This window comes from Brassica napus, chromosome C7 (assembly GCF_020379485.1).
Source record: "Brassica napus cultivar Da-Ae chromosome C7, Da-Ae, whole genome shotgun sequence".
NCBI lineage: Eukaryota > Viridiplantae > Streptophyta > Magnoliopsida > Brassicales > Brassicaceae > Brassica > Brassica napus.
In genome coordinates this window covers 52,813,563-52,829,993 of record NC_063450.1, presented here as the reverse complement: position 1 = coordinate 52,829,993, position 16,431 = coordinate 52,813,563, and the positions used below count along the sequence as shown (strand labels likewise).

The 16,431-nt window shown below is 34.6% G+C and overlaps 2 protein-coding genes and 1 pseudogene across 2 annotated transcripts; 2 read left to right on the top strand and 1 right to left on the bottom strand.

Annotated features, from left to right (window-relative positions):
• The first annotated feature begins 504 nt into the window (after window positions 1-504).
• On the top strand, window positions 505-3,568 carry LOC106409318 (annotated as a pseudogene).
• Window positions 3,569-3,626: 58 nt separating this feature from the next.
• BNAC07G44100D lies at window positions 3,627-6,181 on the bottom strand. Its single transcript, XM_013847912.3, has 6 exons — window positions 5,524-6,181; window positions 5,031-5,128; window positions 4,546-4,570; window positions 4,293-4,413; window positions 4,081-4,215; window positions 3,627-3,985 (listed from the first exon to the last, which is right to left on the bottom strand). Exons 1-6 carry the CDS (start codon window positions 5,933-5,935, stop codon window positions 3,775-3,777), a joined length of 1,002 nt encoding a protein of 333 aa, XP_013703366.1. The 5' UTR covers window positions 5,936-6,181; the 3' UTR covers window positions 3,627-3,774.
• A 5,501-nt stretch (window positions 6,182-11,682) lies between these two features.
• Window positions 11,683-14,745, top strand: LOC106407042 ((S)-coclaurine N-methyltransferase). Its single transcript, XM_048763321.1, has 7 exons — window positions 11,683-11,933; window positions 13,004-13,337; window positions 13,428-13,527; window positions 13,918-14,028; window positions 14,147-14,230; window positions 14,310-14,368; window positions 14,462-14,745. Exons 1-7 carry the CDS (start codon window positions 11,747-11,749, stop codon window positions 14,652-14,654), a joined length of 1,068 nt encoding a protein of 355 aa, XP_048619278.1. The 5' UTR covers window positions 11,683-11,746; the 3' UTR covers window positions 14,655-14,745.
• The last annotated feature ends 1,686 nt before the right edge of the window (window positions 14,746-16,431 follow it).

Sequence of the window (16,431 nt, the reverse complement as noted above, 5' to 3'; positions counted from 1 at the left end):
CATTTCTATCTCAAATATAAAAATAAAAATATCTTATCAATTTCATTTTTTCACATTCACACCTCTCAATACGTTTATTCTACTATTTAGAGTTTTAGATTTTGCTTGTCAAATGATATGGATAACATCTATGAAGTTAGAGAATAATATTAAAATATTTAATCATAAATTTCTGGAATATAAACATTAATATTTTGGTGTTCCAAAAAAAAAACATTAATATTTTGATATATATGAAAAATACGGATGCATGCACATATCAAGATCTAGTTTAGCTTATAAAAGGACGTAAAGAAACATAGTTCTTACTACACATCGAAAAGATTCCATCTTAAAAAAAAAACAGTTCACAAGCATCGAATGATCATATCATCAGGTACGTTTTCATTTCTTCTTGCAGAACTTTACTTCTCGCAAATGATCTTATAAACTAATAAGTTTGTGTTTGTCAGGGAGTGTGAGATAGGGCTTTGTTATTCTTGTGCAGAAATTATAAACTCTTAAACTTTGAATCCAAGTGTTGACGAGGAGATGAAGAAGAAGAAGCTGGGGAATAGGGTTGTGGGAATACTAGCTGAATCAGTGAACAAATGGGAACGAAGAACGCCGTTGACGCCTTCACATTGCTCTCGTCTTTTACAAGACAGAACAGGCGTTTCACGCATTGTGGTTCAGCCATCTGCGAAGCGTATCTATCACGATGCCTTGTACGCAGATGTCGGATGTGAAATCTCTGATGATTTGTCTGATTGTGGGCTTATACTCTGTATCAAACAACCCAAGGTATATAGGAAACTTGCATTTTTTCAAAAAAGAATATACTAAATTCTTGAGTCTTGTATGACACGCTAGCACTAATTAGCAGGAGATCTCTCTTTACCCGTGGACACTTGGCTAAATTGGTGAACTTAAATCCTTGTGTCGTTTACTTTCTTGTTTAATTGTCTGTTTCGGCACTATCTCATGCATCGGTTATAACATTTTTTTGTTTATGAGTTTTAGAGTATAGTGTGTATTGTTGTGTTGCAGCTAGAAATGATACTTCCCGAGAGAGCATATGCTTTCTTTTCACACATTCATAGGGCACAGAAACAAAAAAAATGCCTTTGTTGGATAAAGTAAGAAAAGTTTTCATTCATGCCTTTTAAAAGAAAATTTTTAGTCCCTTTCAAGAGAATATCTGGGAATGTTGAAATCTGTATATATTTCGAAAATGCAGATATTGTCTGAGAGAGTGACTTTGTATGATTATGAGCTCATTGTAGGAGATCATGGGAAAAGATTATTGGCATTTGGTAAATTTGCAGGCAGAGCTGGTCTTGTTGACTTCCTACATGGATTGGGACAGAGTAAGCTGCTCTTACCCATGACCTCGTAGTCCAGTGGTACTACCTCCTTGGGAAGGAGAGGTCGGCTGTTCGACTCGCGTGGAGGGGGAGGCGTGTCCAGGGCCCGTAAAAAGGTACAGACAAAGGCTGGCGCCGGACTTAGGTGGTGGGCCGCAAGGTCAACACCTGGTTAAACAAAAAAAAAAAAAAAAAAAAAAAGCTGCTCTTGCTGCTATTCTAACATGTTCTTTTTAAATCATTAATAAGCTTACTTTCTTAGGTGTTGATGAATTTAATTTTCGATGCAGGATATCTAAGTCAAGGATACTCAACTCCTTTCCTGTCGCTAGGTTCATCCTATATGTATTCCTCATTGGCTGCAGCAAAAGCTGCTGTGATTTCTGTTGGTGAAGAGATTTCAAGTCAGGGACTGCCATCAGGAATCTGCCCTCTTGTTTTTGTTTTCACCGGTACAGGCAATGGTAAACTTCTTTGATCCTCTCCTTCAGTTCTCAGCCTAAGGATGTTTCATTTATAATTTTCTCATTTTGCAGTTTCTCTTGGGGCGCAAGAAATCTTCAAGCTTCTTCCGCACACTTTTGTTGAACCAAGCAACCTTCCTGAACTATTTGTAAAAGTAAGTGTAGCTTTGCTTTTTACTCATTTTCAGGGCATTAAAGGTTACAAGTTTTGGTTTATGAAGTGTGTATTTATGCATAGGACAAAGGAATGGGCCAAACTGGAAAATCAACAAAGCGAGTACATCAAGTATATGGTTGTATTATTACCAGCCAAGACATGGTTGAACACCAAGATCCATCAAAGTCCTTTGACAAAGTAACACTTACTTAACAACTTAGCTCCACGCCTGTGACTTTTGTTACACTACTATTAAATCTTCATTTATTTATCTTCAGGCTGACTATTATGCACACCCGGAACACTACAATCCAGTTTTTCACGACAAGATCGCCCCTTATACATCAGTTCTTGGTAGATCCTGATCTCTATTTTGCCTCAAGAGTTGATGAGTTTACTTGACATAGATAAACATTCGCCTGTAATTCCCAAATTAAAAAAAAATCACTTGACATAGACCCCTAAATTTATTTTAAAAAAACTCAAATTTGTTAAAAAATATTTTTATTAAAACATTTACTAAATTGTCTATGGCCCCTAAAATCTCAGGCCCTGAAAATTCAATAGTTCCAGCGCGTACTTAACTCTGACTCTCTGTGCAGTAAACTGTATGTACTGGGAGAAGAAGTTTCCACGTCTTCTAAGCACCAAACAGGTTCAAGATTGAGCAGAAAAAGGATGTCCGCTAGTGGGAATATGTGATATAACTTGTGACATCGGTGGCTCTGTTGAGTTTGTTAACCGAGCTACTTCAATTGACTCCCCTTTCTTTAGGTAAATCTAAACCTTGAAAGTATCTAATCTTTATAGACTTTTACTTTTAACTATGGAATGAAACTTGTTGAACTGATAAATGTCTTTAGGTTTAATCCTATAAAAAAATCATACTACAATGACATGGATGGTGATGGTGTACTACGCATGGCCATCGACATTCTACCCACAGAGTTTGCTAAAGAGGTAAGAAAGTGTTAGTAATATTAGGGACTGATGCTACAGTTTAAAAACTTTGTATTTGATTTTGAGTGCTTGTGCCATGGTAAAAGGCATCCCAGCATTTTGGAGACATTCTTTCCGAATTTGTCGGTAGTTTGGCTTCGATGACTGAAGTTGCAGATCTACCGGGACATCTGAAGAGGGCTTGCATAAGCCACAGAGGAGAGTTGACACCTTTGTATGAGCATATTCCACGTATTATGAAGTCTGATCCAGAGTATGCTTTACTTTCACCATTCTTTCACGTACATTATCTAAAGTGATTATTAGGCTTCTTCACTAAATTATGTTTTAAAACTTTCTACACTTCAAAAAGCAGAGATGTACAAGATAACATCGCCAACTCTGTTAGTTAATCCAGATGAAGAAGACTACATATCTCCAGGGGGAGAAACAAAGGAGGAGACGAATAAGTGAAAGAGTGTTGTTTTGGTGGTTCTGCTAATGTCTCTAGAGATGCTTCTTCATGCAAAGGAGGAGACAAATAAGTGAAAGAGTGTTGTTTTGATACTAGTTAGTAAAAACATAAACGTACTTGTTTGTTTATGCTCCTATTGTGAATTGAATTTTAAAATAAATGAGATTTTAAAAAATTTAAAACTATACATCACTTTATATATTTACATCAAAATAAAAAGTTGAATAACATGATTAAACATTAAATTTAGAAAATAAAACATTTAATTTAGTGCTAAAAGATTACAGTTTTACCTAATTCCATCTTGTTTTGCTTCTTTCATGTTTGTACAATAATAATGTCACTTGAAAGCATCAATACTATAGTTTAGCACTGGCAAAATGCAAAAATGTTTCAACACTTTGATACTACCAATGAGAGAATATGCTGCTCCACTTCTTCCCAGTTATGAACTCTAGTAACCAAAGGATGTCTATCCACAGACTCAGTTTTAGACCAAGGGTATGAGTTTTCATAGTCAAAGAGGAGAACCTTCATTCCTATGTTAGCGCATTCCTCTGCATATCTCGGGTTGTCGTCAATCAACACCTCTGCTCCAAATGATCTGCAGTTAAATTAGCCCATCAAATCACATGAAAGATATAAAGTGTTTATGTTTTAGTCTGCAAATATATTCATGAATTGATTCTGTTTATGCACCTGCAGATTTCAGACTTGGGTTTAGACTCTCCATGAAGAGCAAAATGGTTTCCGAAATGAATCTGTTTAAACAGTCCTGGAAAATGCATGTCGAGCCACTCAAGTGTGTGATCCTTTATCGCATTCTGCCGGGACCTATTCAGTGATATAAAAACACATTTATCGTTTTTTTTAAGTAACTGGTCAAACGTTCAACAGAGAAGGTTACGTACGTCACAACTGAAAGCTCGCAATATCTTGAGAGCTTGTGAAGAGTCTTATGGGCGCCTGGAAGAGGATGGATCCCTTTCTTGAAATATGATGTCTTAAAGAATTCATGAACACGTATGTCAGCTGCAGGAAAAGAACATTATTAGGTCCCCAATCTATCCACCAAAATTGCTGGCATACAAAAAGTCTACACAGCAAATCATCAGCTAGTCTCTTAATTAATGCATATGGCTGAAAGAAGGCCGAAGATAATACCTTCATTCCGAGAGCAGTTCCATATCTGCGAGACAAATTAAGACACAAGTTTAAGGGCATATCATAGACAAAATATCCGTGGTGGGAAGCCAGCAACGTTTTATCTGTACAGTAAAAGGCGGGCTCCTGAGTTTTATATGCTTTAGCGATAACTTGACAACAGAAAATTGGAGCAAACGTCTAAGGAAACCTCTTTATCCATTCCAAATTTCTGAAAATGAGGTGCGGTTTTATACAAAGTGCACTGTGCTTTATAAGTGAAGCAGAGAACTCCTATTCTTATCATAAGCCAAAGATAGCAATCCATCTCGTATGTGAACTTCAAAAAAGGTTATTCCAAGCTAACTCAATATATCACCCATTCATCTTACTATAGGTCATAAACTAGAAAACAAAGCAATGCAAAAGCAAGAGGGTATTCCTTCATGTTGAACAACAAGGTGTAAGACTTATGGAAAGCTCAAAAAGAAACTCTCACATCATACCTTGAAGAACTCGTAGACATGGTATTCTGAGACTGTATGGTTTGACAAATAGCGATCCGCAATGAACCTGTTTAGGGCCGAGACAAAGTTTCCAAGAACTGCGTACACAAAAAGACCATAAGATGAAGCAAAGCTTAAAAGAATGGCTGAATTTTAGAGAGACAAAATATGGTGTTCAGTGTAGGAAAGCAAGAGATATCCGCAAACAAATCATAATTCAACACACATCCAATGAAAATATTTAAAGATATCAGTTTAAGACAATAGTTAAACGTAGTTCCCCGTATGATCCATTAATATAGTTAGGCACATTCGAATCAGTACACATATTTCGAGATTCTACTACACACACTATCCAGAACAATTTATATACTAGTCAGCTAATGATTACATTACTCATTCACCCCCTAAGCTTTTATAAAACCAATTCAACAGTTTAATAACTCTTAAAAAGCTGTAAGCATCATCACCTAAAGAAGAGAAGGGAACATACCCTCATCTACGTCAACAGCCACAACAATCTTATCATTCCCTTGAAGCCTCGTCGTGTTACTAGGCAGACCACGGCCATTCGCTATGTCGGTGGTTCCGCCGCGTTCAGATTCCAATCCATGTAGAAGCCGCCGGCGATGCAACAGATGTAAAGCTCGAGCCTTTTGATCAGCCTTCTTGTGAGAAGAATCAAAACAGCTTCTTGAGGCTAACCCATTGTGCTTTCCGCCTTTGTAAACCTTGAACAAGCCAGTTCTGTCGTTGTAAAATCTAACGGGATCGAGCCTGTGAACGAAATCTCCACCCAATCGGTTCCCGATTGATCGGAGAAGAAATGGATCGGAAGAAGCAGACATTAGGGATCGTGGGATGATTCTGTGGAGAATGGCCTTGGAGCAGTGCCTCTTTAACATCACGAACCTTTCTCACACTTACACCATCCACACATCCATAAAATCAAAATCGAACAAGAAACCCTAGAATCCCCAAATCGATAAGAGAGGGACTGAACTAATTAATTTTTGTAAAGGAATACAAAAAAAATTAGAAGCGCAATCTAATCATGCATTCAAGCAACTTAGCTGGGGACTTATCAAAATAGATTAAGCCATTTAATTAAAATTAAATAAATAAAAAACTATAGTATAATCCCTACATTTACGCCGCGGCCTAACGGCGGAAAAACAAATAAACATCTTTGTTTTGTAGTAGCAAAGTGTAGGATGTCTTGTATTACTACTAGTGCACCTTTACCTTGTTTAACATCTTTTAATTTAATTTAATTAATAATCATGTCGAAACAAACGATATAAGGCCGGTTCAGTTGGTCCAACCGGTTTGTAGGAATTGATTAATTTAATATGGTTCATTCTTTGATTGGAAGAATCCTACATCTTCTACCTCACATGTTGCATTCAGGTCTTTTGAAGGAAGACTCCTTTTCACCTTCGTGTGTGTGTCGTCGTCAATTTCCTTCCATGTCACGTGAAACAATCAAATATTCCAACACTGTTTTGCTAAACAAATAATAATAATACAGTGTAAATGATGAAAATAATAACTCATTTTGTGGTCCCGTTGCTTGTATTTTTAGCCAGGTAGCCATCTCGATGTCAAGTAGTCTGCTAGTTATTATTTTAGAAGTCTTCTCAACGACATAGCTAATTTCCATCAACTTAAAAAAAAACACTAAAAGAGATACTTTTGCTTTCATCCTTAATTTTCTTGATGGACAAACCAGTAATGTTTGGGATGATACATATATACTAAGAACACAAAACACATTAAGCACAAAAGAACATTAAAAAAATTCAATATTGGTTTTCTTAATTAAAATCATTTATACAAAATACCTATTTGCTTAATCATAATTATAATTAGTTGATTTTACACTTTGTGAATCGTAATTAATTTCTAATCTATCCAACTTTAATTTTACAGCCAAAATTTCTAACTTATTCAACTTCCAATATCTCCATTCAACCTCACAAAAGTCTCATTTTGGTGGCCAACTTTCACGTCTTGTTACTTGCCTTCTTAAATAGCACTCCCTTGTTTGTTCAATAAGATTTGTTATTTTTATCTTGATATCTCCAATTTAATCCTTTCTTCATAATATATATATATATATATATATATTATTTTTTTTGGTCAAAAATCCTTTCTTCATAATATATTTTTCTTATTTTCATGTTTATCAACCCTAATCATAATGACACATCAGTTTTCCCCTTTTCATATTCTTTTGTGTCTTCGTCTGACTTTGTCAAACAACTCATTGCATGTGCAACAACGAACATATTTAGCAGCCGACTCCTAGTCTTAAAAGCTGATGTAGCAGTTGCAAAGAAGATCAACTTACGGTTAGCTCTAACAAGCGTAGTTGAGCACTCTAGTTCGCCTTTCATGGAATCACAGTGTGGGCTTCCCAACAAGGTTAATACTTTCTCCAGCATTATATAGTCTATGTTGTTTTGAAATTAATTAACATTCTATATGTTTTCATGGTATTAATGTGACGACTGGCGATAAATAGAAAATATCATACTAGTGATCATATTAACGTCTGATGTGCTCAATAATAATAAAAGAAGGGGATGTGATCTAAGCACGTTATTTTATACGTTACAATGTTATTTCACGAACGAAAGATATTTTAGTCAAAACTTGTCAAATTTTAAAGATTCTTTGTTGTTAATTGTTTATCTAAATATATACGTAAAGTTTACTTGGGAATCCTAAAGTATGAGTGGACTGTAACTATCATGATGTGAAGGCAACAAAAGAAAGAAAGAAATAGAATTAACATGCATGTAATACATCTATATACGGCTCTGGTCTATTTTTGCCTAGCAGAATGGTGATATCCGAGATTAGTACGTACAAATACAGAAAAGGACCATAATTGAAATATGTAACAACATCACTACTATATAAAAAGAATTAATTTAGAGGTTGCTAAAGCTGTCCACATAGGACAAAATATTCTCAACCAATTAAACCACCACGTCATCACGGTCATTTCTTAATACTCAAGCTATTAGGCCACGAAAGCATCCCAGCCCTTCCAGATATTCGGCCCAATCGTAATACTTCCATAGCCCTAATATCTACAGGGACGCCAAATCTGTTTGTCTATCCCACTCTTCTGGTTTAACACTTACAGAGAGCCATGTTACCAATTATTTAAACTCTCCGCTATATTTCTTGTCGCTTGCAAAAATCAAAACCAGTCTGTTACAAAACTTTCTATCTTCCACATTCCACTTTTTTTTGCTAGATATTGGACTGCTAGATATTGCTGCCCAATTAAAAGTGAGTATTGAGTAACAACATCATCTCCGGACTCCAAGCTTTCTTCGTCTTCTCCCCTTCTCAATATATAAATCGATGTCTTTCTTTTTTCTCACCAATGGGTTTGTACATTTGAGATGAGCCACAGTAGAGCTAATCGTACGGCGGCTAGAATCTGATTGAGGTTAAACGCTTTACTCACGGTATAGAGGTAATGACGGTGAGAATTTGATTTGTGGTTAAACGGACTCATTCTCTTTTTATATTTTTAAACTAAAACCACATAATCTGATTTGGTGGTTTCGCTTTCTTTTGCAGCCATTTGAGTTTGGGGAACGATGAACTATGAAGGTTTGTATCCTAGCTCCTTTATACATAACTTCATTTTCTAATCCTGGACACAGAGAGATTATGAAGAATTCAAGGTTAACATCAATGCTTAGTTGCGACTGCACAGAAAGTGTCTGAAGAAGTCTTGACTAGGCACAAATGCACTCCCTGGCCTGGTAATAATATTTGTGATCATCTGTCCTGATCTAGGTGAGATTCTCAGAGGCGTTTAACTGTTTCATTTTTGTTATATGTGCTGAGTGTACACATTACTCCCAGAGTTATCTGTTTATTTTCATGTTTTCTCCTTTGAAACAATGGTGTTTGCGATGTATAAAACCACAAGCTGCCTAGGCTGGTTTGTCTTCCCATGAGAAGAGACCCAGAGTTGACCATCATAAAATGTTGGAGCCATGAATCTTATAGTAAATGATTATGCCTAATCTTTGATTATATTATTTGAATTATTTCCGCAAATCTCAGGGTTTCTATCTAATGCTCCTTATCTTATAAATGTAGATTGTGATCACTACATCAACAATAGCAAAGCTCTTAGAGAAGCAGAGGTAGATCCTCAGCCGGGAAAGAAGATTCGATGGGATCAGTATACACGACATATACATATATCACAATGTTGTAGTCTTCGACGTAAGTATACGATAGTTCTGTCACCACCCTCCTTCTCTTGAGTCATAATCTCGGGCTTAAAATTAATTTTTCATCTTGATTGAGCTCCCGCTTTGGCACTGCTTTATGTTGCTACCTTTAGCTTCATTGAAAGCAAAAAGAACAGCTACTGAATAGATTTTTAAATGAGGTACATATATATAATCACTCAAAATATTTTTTTTAGCGCCCACTTTGACCTACAAAAGAATTACACATTAAAGCACTTGAAAGTTGAATCAACCGATTGAAAACAAGACTTTGATGATTTTGTTATCCCCCACGACAAAGAGACACTTCTTACCGTAAGAAATGCACCATATATTATCTCTAGGGTCTCATCTACTTATGATTTGCATCTTCGTTTTCTCCACAAATAAAGTTTTCCGAGGAGCTGAGTTGAGGAATTCCCATAAGTTATATGGTCAGTGAACAAATAGTAACTGTGGGAGCCAACTTTTCTGGGATCCTTGACACAGAATACGTAGAGAATCCAAGTAGAATAATGGTTTGTCTCCGGGCAATAATATGTGTCGGGATAACAGTACACTGTGAGTTTTGTGTATTTGACAAAAAGTAATTACGGTGTATTTGTGTATATGCATGTGTCAGACACAAGTTCGTGATTGATTTAGTTGCTGACATGTGAGCAACCTTTTTATGATTGTTTCGTCTTTCTCAACAGATAAATGAACTTATATTATGTCAAGCAATCTAACAAATAAGTTAACTCATTAATTTTTAGATAAGTATTTATGTCCCTAATACGCCCTCTCGAGATGATGGCTCTTTGAGCGTCAATCTCGGAATGTTTGGGCAAGGATCAATGGGCCGACTTTGGGCTAGATCGATAATGGATCGGGTTGGATTGTTTGGATCGGGCTCTGATACCATATTAAGCTAGATGGACTTCCAACCTAAAACCAATTGGTAATAAGAGGAGTGACCCATCTATCTTATATATTACTAATGATCTCTTTCAATACCCGATGTGGGACTTATGTCCCTAATATTGTTGATATATACTATCTCTTTGTATTTTAAAATGATGCTTTAAGTTTTTTCACAAATGAAATGTTAAAATTATTATTATTGGGATTAATATTATTTAGATTAATTTTAATCTTTTATATTTTACATTTTAATTACAATATTTATTTGTCACTAATGATGCTCGCCGTTAATGATCTTTGAGTTTTTTCTTGATGCGTTAAGTTTCAACTTTAAAAAATGTTATATAAACAATTAGTAATATTTTAAATATAGTGGAAAATTTTGTATATTAATAAATTTGAAGCATGTAATCCACGCGTAGCGCGGAAAAAAAATCTAGTATATATAGGGACACAACTTAGGTTCACCCCCTAGGGTGAACCTTTAAATTCACCACACCCTTTTAGACCAATCAAATTGACACATGGATTATTAATTAAAAAACATTAAATTAAATAAAAATAGCTACAAAAAATAAAAACGTTAATTTTAACGACTTTAACGCTTCCGGCTAAACTCTAAACCCTAAATCTTAAATTCTAAATCTTATACCCTAAATTCTAAACCCAAATCCAAACCCCTAAACCCAAACCCTATATCCTAAACCCTAATCCTAGATCCTAAACCCAAATTATATACCCTAAACCCAAAAACTAGACTATAAACCTAAACTCTATACCCTAAACCCAAGTCGTAGACCCTAAACCCAAACCATAAATCTTAAACCCAAATCTTAAACCCAAAACCTATACCCTAAACCCAAATCCTAGACCTAAAACCCAAACGGTAAACCCTAAACCCAAACCCCAAACTTAGATGGGTCTAAGACTTGGGTTTAGGGTATAGGATTTAGGTTTATAGTCTATTTTTTGGGTTTAAGGTATATAATTTGGGTTTAGGATCTAGGATTAGGGTTTAAGGTATAGGGTTTGGGTTTAGGAGTTTGAATTTGGGTTTAGAATTTAGGGTATAGGGTTTAGAATTTAAGATTTAGGGTTTAGGGTTTCGCTGGAAGCGTTAACGTCGTTAAAATTAGCGTTTTTATTTTTTGTAGCTATTTTTTATTTAATTTAATATTTTTTAATTAATAATCTATGTGTCACTTTAATTAGTCCTAAAGGGTGGGGTGAATTTAAAGATTCAGTTTAGGGAATGAACCTAAGTTTTGTTATATATATAGAGTAAGTAATTTCCAAACGACAGAAAAAAAACGTAACGTAATAAATGAAATTCATAAATAAATGGTGCTATATTTATCTGATAAAATAAAAATAGATCCGTCATTAGGTAATACACGTAATTAACAATGCGTGTTTGAGTTGAACAGTTGAACTAAGAGTTAAAGCCGTGCCTATATATATAGACCTTGTTTCCAGTACATTCATTAAGATCGTAACGACTAAACGAAAAAAAAAAACTCAAGAGACGAGAAAGAGAGAGTAATGGAGAGGATTGTCGAGGTAGCTTACGGAGCATCCGTGAAATCAGTTTTAACGTTGCTGGAGAAGAATCTGTTGCCGGATGTTGTCATAAGGCTACTAACGCGGCTGCTTCTCGCCGGTCGACTTCGTTCCGGTTACAAACCCACGGCGGAGCTGCAACTTTCTGATCTACTCCGTTTCGTTAACTGTAAGTGACATACCTAATTGATCCTCTCATATTTTTGGTTTGTAAGTTTTTAGAATTGTTTTTGAACAAATAATAACAATTTATAATTGTTAATATATATATATTGTATAAATAATAATAATAATTTAGATTTTGTTAATAATGATTAATGAGTGACGGTCTTATACGAACCGGTGTTTGGTGTGTCACACACAAGTACGATATGACTATGCTTCTGAGTTCTGAGATTTAGTTTCGTCCGTGACCCAAACTACTTTAGTGGACCACTGTACTTTGTTGTTGTGAGTAAGTTTCTTGTTTGATCTGCGTTATGTGTAAATACTGAATACCAAGAAATTTCTTTTTAGAAGAATCAAAAAGTTTTTTTCCTGAAAAATTTGTAAATCTTTATTGTTGAGAGATCAGCGGACACAAATCTTTTTTTGGTAAAACGGACACAAATCTTCTTCGTCTTTTACTCATCTGCATGATTAAAAAGTTACATATAATCAATAAATCTAACTTTAATCATGAGTTGTGAAGCAAAAATCAAGAATTTTAAAGAATTTTTTTAATCTGTCCAACTTTTTCTCTGATTTGGCTCTAACGCCACAGGACTCTGCCTTAAAGCGCATAATCGGCGAGTTTCCGGCTTCTACGGCCGAGTTTTAAAACATAGACTAAATGTATTTATTCTTGTATTTGTATATTACCTTTTTAACAGTGATCAGAGAAAATAAAAGGAAAAGAGTTTTTACTTGATTATAAAAAAGTAAAATAATTCAACAGAAAAAATATTTACTCCACTACATTATTGATGAAAATGATTTTCAGTCAATACCTTAATTTGCGTCTCCATATTATATATAAAAAATCTTAATAAAACTTTTACATCTAAAAAGAAATAAAACATGTTCATTTTTTCATAAAATACTTTTGTAAAAGGTATAAGCAGAAAAATTAAATTAAATGCCAGTAAATTTTTCATTTTGCAGATTTGTTTGAAAAGAACACAATATTATATAAAACGTAAACAAACATTAGAGGCCATGTTACCATAATGATTCATGTATGATATATGTATATTTCAGCTATAAAAGAGATGCCTATAGCCATAAATACCGAGAAGCCGAAGACGCAACACTATGAATTACCAACCGCTTTCTTCGAACTTGTTCTTGGAAGAAACATAAAATACAGCTCATGTTATTTCCCAAAGGATTCAAGTAGCTTAGAAGAAGCAGAGGAAGCAATATTGGCTCTATATTGCGAAAGAGCTAATGTGGAAGATGGACAAAGTGTTCTCGATGTCGGATGTGGCTGGGGATCTTTGTCTTTGTACATTGCCCGCAAGTATAGCAATTGCAAGTTAACCGGTCTTTGCAACTCAAAAACACAGAAAGCATTTATTGATGACCAATGCCGGTAATTTATTTCAAACCTATAAAGTTTCAAGTACTCTTATATAAGAAGACTATCATAAATTGTTCGCTTACTTTGTCATGTGTTTTAAAGGAAACTCGGCATTCAAAATGTTGAAATCATTGTTGGGGATATTAGTACTTTTGAGCATGAAGGGACATATGATCGAGTATTCTCCATCGAAATGTTTGAGGTTAGGATATTTTTGGATCTAAGAGCATCATCATCACTTAGAAATTCAAATGAATCACTTAAACTGTTTTTAAATATATAAAAGAAAATTATATTGAAATTCCCAGCAAATGTGATATTGACCATTCAGCATTATGTCACATGTAAAACAAGACTCTCACAATCTCGGGGCACACTGTCCTCGCTGTGTTTTCTTCTTTTCATCATTTTCGATTTTTAATCTTTAAATCTCAGTTAGAGACTAATGATGCACATGCTCTGAGCTTTATTCAAGTTACCTCTATTTAAGTGAAATATCTACCACTCTTTTTATGTATGTTTGATTGAGCTGTACTTTCTTCAAAGAGAACAAAAGTTCTTAGCTTTGTTTTTCTATTTGGATTGTGAATAGCATATGAAAAATTATGGAGAGCTTCTGAAGAAAATTGGAAGCTGGATGAAGGAAGATAGTCTTCTGTTTGTTCACTATTTCTGCCATAAGACATTTGCTTACCACTTTGAGGTATACATTATACATATAATGCAAAATCAATTGATTATCTTCTTGTTTAACTAGTTCTTTCACCATTTTTTTCTCTTGGCAATGATGCTATCTTTGGGATTATGCTGATTCACTATAGGATGTGCGTGACGATGACTGGATCACAAGATACTTCTTTAGTGGAGGAACAATGCCATCGGCGAATCTTCTCCTCTATTTCCAAGTACTATACATTGTTTAACTTACCATGTTTGTTGCACTTTATTATCATCAATCCAAACATATATCCTTTTTATGCTCAGGACGATGTTTCAATTGTGGATCATTGGCTCCTAAACGGGAAGCATTATGCAAGGACCAGGTAAAAAAAATAAAATTGTTTGTGATAGTAAGTAATTAGAATACAATTTTATCTTGTGATGTTTGTTACTTGATATGTAATACAACTTTTCAGTGAGGAGTGGCTCAAAAGAATGGACAAGGAGATAGTTGCAATAAAGGAGATAATGAAAATGACTTATGGGAAAGAGGAGGCAGTGAAGTGGATGGTTTACTGGAGAACCTTCTTCATGGCTGTTGCTGAGCTTTTTGGATACAACAATGGAGAAGAGTGGATGATTTCACACTTCCTATTCAAGAAGAAATGATTATATCTTTCTTCTCCTAGTAATCAGTTTATGATTTATCTTTGAGTTGTGTGAGCCAAACAAAGAATAAAACATTATCCTTCTACTTTGATTGATTGTCTTCCTAGGTATTACAAACGTATGCTTTCCTATGAAAAAAGAAGCGCAATGGATATTAATCTGTTTTCAAAGAGACAGTGTTATTGAGAAACATAAAGAGTCGAAGGTGTGAATCTTGAAAAACACCCAAGAAGTGTTCTGCAAAAGCATTGCATCAAATATCTCGGACCAATGAGTTTTTGACCAACAGACTCGACCGTGCTAGTTAGCTAGCTTTACCTTTTTGATTACTCATTAACGTCTGTGTTTCTTTCAAACCTTCAGATGGAGAGAGAAGCATATGAAGTGATAGTGGAAGATAGGACTATTGAACAAACAGAGCATGACTCTGATCAATTCAACTGTTCAATGTCGATTGGTACTTAGCATGACTGGAACCTTATTCGTAGGGCCAAACATAAAGGTTTTTTCCAGTCTTGATGTAAATTATCACTGCACATGTAAATGTGAATGCAAATACAAACACATGAACATAAATACGCCTATTCGCATAAAATGTACATGTTTCAATAATGAATTAATTTTATATTTTGGTAATATTATTATTTAAGTTATTTTTAGCTATTTTCTAAATCATACAATTCAGGACATCATTTAAATCTAGCACTAAAGCTCAATTTTTTTTTATTGTAAAATTTGTCGGTTGTAAACTTGTTTATGTAATATTTTTATAGTTTGTAATAGTATAACAAATCAGTTTTTAAGAAGCCGGAAAATTTAAATTTAGGATTTACAAATACAAAAAGATGTATTTACAATACAATTCAAAAAAAAAAAGATGTAAATATCTTAGCCAGTGAACACCATATTTATTTAGTCAGTTAGCTAGGGAGAACTCTGTGGGTAGGTGCAAATGCAGCTGATTAACTATACAATATACCGCAAACGCACTAACATTTCTTTCGAATCATTGACAAAGATTCGTTTTCATTTAATTGGAATATGGATGGAAATGGAATCTTACATATAGAATCTTAGGACTTAATGTTTTAGGTGAGATCAATATAAAAAATACGTCATGATCCTGGTGGACATCTATAAAAAGACTATAAGCGATCACAATAAAGAAAATGGATCCACTTAAATATATAAACTAGTAGTATTAACTATTAAGTCTTAAAAATAACTATGGGCTTACGTGAGCATATGTGGCAGACACGAAATTGAAGACAACACCATCAACGGTGCTCGTATAAACAACATCTCCTCTAGAAGTCCATTTCAAATTGGGCTCCATTTCATTTATTTCCACAGCACTATTGCTTGTCCTCTTCTTCATGTAGTAGTAGTACTTGCTCATGAAATAGATCTGTGTTGATCTCTATGTAAGTTGATTCAACTTGGATGACAAAATGGACTCGTTACTCTTTGCAATTGTTATTTTTACTAGTCATGGTTGTAAGAGATCATCTTATCAGGATTTCAACATGATGTAAATCCACTTGAAGACAAAGTAGGCTAAAAGTTATGAAAACAACGTTTATGTTCGATATTTAGCATCTGATATCTTAAATTTGCGAGGTTTCTTGGAGACGGGATAGATCCAATCCAAACACTCCGTTATGACGGGATTGACGACAACAGAATCTCAACCTTAAGAAGCCTTGGGATTGGTCCATTTTTTTATATTTTGCATAAAATAACATGAAAACATTATGCTTAATGCTTTGTCATAATA